The 7,570-nt window shown below is 31.6% G+C and overlaps 1 protein-coding gene across 1 annotated transcript in view; it reads left to right on the top strand.

Annotated features, from left to right (window-relative positions):
- The first annotated feature begins 2,102 nt into the window (after positions 1–2,102).
- LOC107438262 (nose resistant to fluoxetine protein 6) overlaps positions 2,103–7,570 on the top strand; it is a 25,210-nt gene continuing 19,742 nt past the window's right edge. The window contains exons 1-3 of the mRNA XM_043051539.2: positions 2,103–2,334; positions 4,025–4,142; positions 5,019–5,106. Of these exons, the coding sequence (XP_042907473.2) occupies positions 2,161–2,334; positions 4,025–4,142; positions 5,019–5,106 (380 nt within the window). The 5' untranslated portion in view covers positions 2,103–2,160. The remainder of the gene's footprint in view (positions 2,335–4,024; positions 4,143–5,018; positions 5,107–7,570) is intronic.

Raw genomic sequence — 7,570 nt, 5'->3', positions numbered from 1 at the left:
AATGCCTTAATATACGATTCAATGATTCATCCATGTCATTCAGTGGTCAGTATTGTATGGTTGGATATTCATCTCCGTTACTGAGCTCTTTTTCTGCTAACAGTTCATCTGAAAAAAAGTATATCGATTCTTATGGCGATCCTCCAGAATGGGTGAGAATTAATTAAATTAATATAACAAAGAAATAATAAATAAGTAAGAATATTAACAGAATAAATAAGCATAACAAGTCACTCTTGAACTGATGGCCTTCCCCGAAAGTCATAACTTTCAGAATTAAACTTAGATTTTAAAGATTCTAAAAGTGTTTAATTTTCATTTTAATTGAATTAGTAACAATTTCATGTATTTTCTATTTAAAAAAAAAAGTCTTTCCCAGAGAGCAAAATAAGGTTTATTTTCACCCAGCAAAAACCTTTTAATGTTGACCTAAAAAGGTTTGTTGTGTGGTTTACGTGTAAACTTACTAACCATGAAACGAGATGTGTGACCATTCTACGTACTATTCTACGTACATCACCCTATTCCAAAACCTTGAAAAACAATCTCCTATATAAGAACCTTAAATGGAGGTTGACTTAAGCGTGAAAAGAATCCTTTAATAAAGATAGTTTCAAGGTGAAAATAATCTTAAATCTAGGTAATTGGGTATAATATGAAAAAAACACAACTACTTCGATTTAGTAGGAACAACATATGACGCAATGCTAAATGAATGGAATTTAGTTGTTGTTTATTTAGTTATTGTTATTAGTAGTTGTTGTTATTTGTTTTAGTTGTTGGTGTTTATTTAGTTGTATTTAGTTTCAATAACTTTTCTTTATAATGCAATAAAATCTGGCGAGCATCTATTTAAACGATCGAACACTTCGTTTGTTTATTTGTGGCTTGAAGTTAGGCTCGCAGAAAATGCCGTTCATGGGTTAAATTTAGTAGGAACAACACAACCTGTGACGTAGGCTATATTATACCCAATTATAAAGTTTCTTATCGCATCATCTTGTATGCTCAGCTAAAATCCACCTTGTCTTGAAATTTTAACGGACAATGCAATTTGATCCTATCTCTAGTGTGACGTCAGCTAATACGTCATAAGTCACCATTTTATTCTAAGTTACAATACTTTTTAAAAAAGCATTAAAAAAAAATTTTTTTTTTAATCCTTTTAGGATGAAAGGTTAGAAATTGCAATATTTTTGCTTTATTGAAAGAAGGTTTTTAGTACAAACATTTTCGTGACAATAAAATGAAGATTCCGATACAAGGTTGCCGTAAGGTTTACATGCTTTCTGAGTTGTTTGTTGCTTCTCTCTTCGCAACATCGCTCTTTCAGCGGTCATTCCTCAGAAACTATAAAAAAACCATCTGGACAATACAGCAACAACAATGGACTGTTCCACAAGTCTTAATTTTTGTGTATTTCCCTACTTTTTTTCATTCATGATTAGGAATTATTTTGGAAAGGGATATTTTCAAATGTTTCTTCATAAAATTTCGTAATATTTTTTACCCACTTTTTATTAATTTCTTATAAAATAACGAAATTAATATTTTTTTTAAGAGATTGTAATCAAAATTTTGAAGAAGGTAAAAAAAAGAAAAGGAAAATTAAAATTCCGATAAAAGCAAATTTAAACTTATATATATATATATATATATGTATTATCAATTTTCCGCAAATGTTTTTAAAAATACGTTTTTGTTTGGTATATCAGAGCAAGTGAAAGTTTGAATTTAAACAAACTACTAACACGCTTCCAGAAAACTATTACTTTTTTTTAATTATTAGCCGTTTGATTATTTTCAAGCAATTGTTCTTTTCTCATATTCTAAATTGTTATTAGAAATTGCCAGTTGTAAGAACTGAGACTCTAGCATCAGCTCTACCACACCGACTATACTCTAGGGGAAATAGACGTCTCAAGGTTATGGATTTTCCCTTCTCTCCACACTTTTCCTCTCTCTGTTGCCATGATCTCCGCTAGTCTTACTTTTTCCCCCACTGCAATGTACGTTTCAGTAAGAAGTTGGAATAAATAGGCGAAGGGGAAAAAATAAGATTTGCCCCATAGTAACGGGGAGGGGGAAATTGTGAAGAGNTATTATTCAGTGGCTGATGCAAGTGGCAAATTTCCAAGTGGGTTTTTGACATGGACATTTATGGACTTAGGCTCGTTCGACGAATGCCTTAATATACGATTCAATGATTCATCCATGTCATTCAGTGGTCAGTATTGTATGGTTGGATATTCATCTCCGTTACTGAGCTCTTTTTCTGCTAACAGTTCATCTGAAAAAAAGTATATCGATTCTTATGGCGATCCTCCAGAATGGGTGAGAATTAATTAAATTAATATAACAAAGAAATAATAAATAAGTAAGAATATTAACAGAATAAATAAGCATAACAAGTCACTCTTGAACTGATGGCCTTCCCCGAAAGTCATAACTTTCAGAATTAAACTTAGATTTTAAAGATTCTAAAAGTGTTTAATTTTCATTTTAATTGAATTAGTAACAATTTCATGTATTTTCTATTTAAAAAAAAAAGTCTTTCCCAGAGAGTAAAATAAGGTTTATTTTCACCCAGCAAAAACCTTTTAATGTTGACCTAAAAAGGTTTGTTATGGGGTTTACGTGTAAACTTACTAACCATGAAACGAGATGTGTGACCATCTGCTCTATTCTACGTCACCCTATTCCAAAACCTTGAAAAACAACCTTCTATATAAAAACCTTAAATCGAGGTTGACTTAAGCGTGAAAAAATCCTGGAATAAAGCTAATTTAAAGGTGAAAATAATCATAAATCTTGGTAATTATAAGGTTTCTTTTCACAAAGTCTTGTATGTTCAATAAACTGTTCCAAAAAGTATTAATTTTTGCATATTTCCCAACCACTTGGATCAATCTGCGTAGGGACCGAGGGTGTGCGGTATGGGTCCTCGTGTTCTACCGTAAAGTGCTCGATGCTGGAAGCTTGCTTGAAGCTGGTCGGACTACTGAAGCGGGCAGAGGATCAAAATTGTAATGGTATGTCTTCGGATCATCCTCAGGGATGTTTCCCAGACCGTCGCCAATAGCCCATTGTGCAGTTCTAGTGTGACGTAAATGAACTACTACAACTACCTTTTCAGGCATGATAAAGATTTATTTTGCGAAGGGATATTTTCAATTATTTCTTCATAAAATTTCGTAATGTTTTTTTCCCCTTTTTTTTATTAATTTCTTGTAAAATAACCAAATTAATATTTTTTTAAGAGATTGTAATCAAAACTTTGAAAAAGGTTAAATAAAGAGAATGAAAATTATAATTCCAATAAAAACAAATTTAAACTTATATACATTGTCAATTTTCAGCAAATGTTTTTAAAAATACGTTTTTGGCTGGTATATCCGAGTAAAGCAAATGAAAGTTCGTTCAATAATCTTTTCAAGAATCGTGTGTTTTATCCAGCATGAACCACTTTTCTTATGAAATCTTCCTTCCTTTCAGTATGACGTCACTTTTCTTTTATTAGCCAATAAAATGCATGTCTTCGACTAACAGGAATGATATACAGTTGAGACAAAATGTATTTCTTGCAAATTTAGTGACACAACTCGATGTTTTATACTTTCTTGGAACATTTTGCTCGTAACTCCGAAAATGAAGATAAAATTAACTTTGAAAACGAAGCTAGGTATGCAAACCATTGGTGGTGCATAGTTTGATTATTATTATCATTATTTTTTTTTGTATACATCTTCATTTTAGTCAAAGATTAGATTGTGTTCCATATAAAAAATCCGATAATTTCTGTAAAGAGGATTTTTTTTCGCCTTTTGCATTAAAAAAGAGATGCTGCTTCGAAGAAAGTTTGACTCTTTCTTAACTACTACAACATGATTTTCTCAAGGTCGCTTATTCATTGGTAGATTTTTGTTTACTTGTTCGTTACGATCAGTGCGTTAACGATCTTCATTTTTTTCTTTCTAATTGATAGTGACTAATAATTTGATAATTAAAGATGTTTTTCTTCCAGATAGCCAAGGATGTTATTATGAACGCTGGAATTTCTATAAAACACGCTGCTCTTTGGCTTGGAACATGCATTCCATCTACTTGTTCCCAGCAAGATCTGATGAAGCTTTTGGTGCAACGTATGCATATTAGTTGTTTATATCAAATTAATACTATTGTTGTTATATTTTATCTCGTTAAGTTCTGACATTTTATGCAATATTGTTAAATTTGATTAGATTTAACGGGATTCCAAAAATAAACAACAGTTTGGAAAATCAATTACAGAAAACAAAAATCGATTAAAAAAAGTCCGGCTGGCGGAATTAAAATCAGGAAAACGGATAATTTATTCTCACCAAGTTTCAAGATTAGTCAACAAATAGTACAGCTGAGTTGTAAAAATTATGGATCATTGTTTCTGAATCGTTTTTATCAAATAACAGCAGTTATTGATACATCTTATTTTATTAGGTATTGTCCTTTATTACAGTATTGTTAATTATGATTAATCTTAACTAGTGTTCCAGATAATAAATGACAATTTGAAAAGATCAATTACAGAAAATAAGAAGGTGATAGAAATGCTGAGTTCAAGAAACCAGATAATTTATTCTTGTCATGTTGGAAAATTATTTGCAACAGATAAACTAAAATTATGGCTAAAACTATAGAAAAAAGTTTTTTACTGAATGTCAGACCATTCAAAGTAAGGCATTGCACACTGTTTATGTTTCGTTTTCCATCTGTGTCAAGTTATAGCTTCAAATTAAAGTTATTTTGAAAACTTGTTTTTTTTTTTCAGACAGTAGCCCCAACTGTTAACAAATTTTGAAACAATGGTAATATTTAGTTTTTTACCTTTTTTTAGCGGAATTGAGAAAATAATACATCTTCCTTCCGTTTGACTCTGTATAATTTTTTTTTATTGTAAAACTTATGCAGCACTTAATTTATGATATTATATAACATGACATATAATATTTATTTTATATATTTCACAAATGTGTTTTTAGTTACAAAGCCATTAGGGATAAAAGTATCTATTGCTGATTGCCAAATTCAACAAACAAAACCATGGCCTACCTCTGCATCTGTAGCTGTGTAAGTAAAACTATTTTCTTAGAAAAAATTGATTAAAAACGTTTTAAAATTTCTATTGTACTGTCAAAGGTGCTCCTCGTAGTATAGCAAACATGTATACTTTTTAATGAAAAAAATTTCTGACATTCAATGTTGGGAATTTTATTCTATATCACTATTTTAATATTATTATTATTTTTTAAATAAATTTTATTATTTTAATAAAATTATGCACAGTTGGTTATTCAGTGAGAAAAATGATGCTCATTCATATAGTTAATCATAGTGTACTTTAGAAAATCAGCACAAAAAAAAGGATAATTCTTTTGAACAGTTGGTTGGATTTTCATTCTGGCAAGTGTTATAGCAATATCTCAGAGAATTTTTTTTTAAAATTTTCTTAACAGTTAACTGTAATCGTAAAAGTGGGAACAGTTTTAATTAAAAAACAAACTTTTTCTGTAGAAACTGTCAATTTATATTACATTTTATTGAACTTGCGAAAATACCCCCTGAGACCAAATTTCATAAATTCTAGCCTGTAACGACATCTGACCATTTGACATAAAAAATGGAATACTGTCAACTTTTGGCATTAGATTATGTAACAAATTTACATAAAGCATCCCTTGGGAATCATACTGCCTTTGATTAATTCACAATGAGAAGTAAATTTTAAATCAATTTTCAAGAATAACTTTGTAAAAGAGTTTTATTTTATTTTGTAACCGTCGTTGAACAGCCGACCTAATTTTTTGGTTTAGGATTACTAATGTTCAACTTCGTAACCTTGTCATTTTGAACCCAATCCAGAAGACAATGGAACTCCCGGATCAAGTATTGGGATAAATTTGCCTTAGAGAAGGACTTGATGAAACTAACCCGCATTTGCGTTACATGGAGAGAAAAACTAAGAGAACCTCCCACGGTTAGCCTGATGGCAAAGGGACTTTAACCCATGACCCATCTACCACTGAGCACGTCAGCACTGTGGTCGGTGCAAGCCGGATAGGGATTCGTATCGACCGGCCATCTCTGGGAATCGAACACGGTTCACCTAGATGGAACGTGAGCACTCTATCCCCTGAGCCATCGCGGCTCTTTGTAAAAGATTTTTTTTTTGCAACCATCGTTGAAAAGCAGACCCAATTTTGGGTTTACGACTCCAAATGTTCAACTCCGTAGCCTTGTAATTTAAAACCAATCCAGAAGATAAGGGAACTCCTGGATCAGTACCCTCAGAGGTATGATTTGTTGTGGGAACATGGAGGATTTTGTGACTCGACAGATTTAGCGTGCATCAGTCACCATTTACTACACGGGGAGTCTTCGACCGGCGGGGATGGGACCCACTTTCTCTTGGACACAGGTCCAGTGCCCTACCAACCAGGCTTCTTTATCCTTCAGGAACTTGTGGATAGTATTCACTTTTTGCGCTCCCCTCCAAGAGTTTCTGGAAATGATATTAGGAAGCTAGGAATCGAATTGACCTTACATACCTCTTTCTGTCACTTTCTTCGTTCTTCAGTCAAACCACGCTAGGGACACGGTTTAAAGTTTACAGTTTAAGAAAATTCACATATTTAATGTTCAAATGGAATATAAATATATATATACAGTCAAACTCCACTATGGTGAACGAATCTTCCCTCCCTTGCTACACGCGTTTAATGTTATTTTTGTGTGGATATAGTGAACCAAAAGAATAGAGGAAGTTGGATATTATAAACTTTTTTCTGTCCTCGACTGATTTTCTTCCTTTTTTCGTTGTGAGTTTGAAATTTCTACTTCAAAATAAATACATATACAGATTTTTAAAAACAATCTATGGCATGGAATGTAGCAATAAGTATTTTTTCTCGTTTGCTTCATTATTGAACAGCATTATTGAATTGGTTGAGCATTCAAAGAAGCCGCAATCTTCCCCAGTATCTGGACAAATGCGATGTATTTGCTAAGCGATTTGGTGAGACTACTTTTATGTGACTGATTAGACACGTTTAAAAAAGCGGATATTCATAAATTCAGGAAAAATTATCGGAGAGTCTGGAATTGCTTCGGTATGTGATGTTGAGGATTGCTCATCAGCTAAAGATTACAAATTTTTTTTTGTACTCAAGACGAAGAGTAATAAATAGAGCCCGGATTTTGATGACCTAAAAAATCTCAACTAATGCCCTTAAAAAGTGCAAAAAATGCCCTTAAAAAAGACAAAAAATCCAAAAATTGCGCAAAAAAAGGCCTTAAATAAAGTAAAAATATTGAATTGAAAAATTGTTTTGCTCTTTAAAATTATTATGAGTCATTTAAAAAATATAAAGCAATGCAATACTTGTTCTACGTTCATTAAAGTTTGAAAAATTTGTTTTATATCCTAAAATAACAAAAAAAGGAAAATATATTGACACCAAAATATTTTTATTTTGTATAGAAACTTTAATGGATATAACAACTTCCATCTCATAATATTACTAAATATCAGAAT

The sequence above is a fragment of the Parasteatoda tepidariorum genome, chromosome 2 (assembly GCF_043381705.1).
Source record: "Parasteatoda tepidariorum isolate YZ-2023 chromosome 2, CAS_Ptep_4.0, whole genome shotgun sequence".
Taxonomy (NCBI): Eukaryota; Metazoa; Arthropoda; class Arachnida; order Araneae; family Theridiidae; genus Parasteatoda; species Parasteatoda tepidariorum.
The sequence above is the reverse complement of the archived record's forward strand: the minus strand, read 5'-3'. Positions and strand labels throughout refer to the sequence as shown.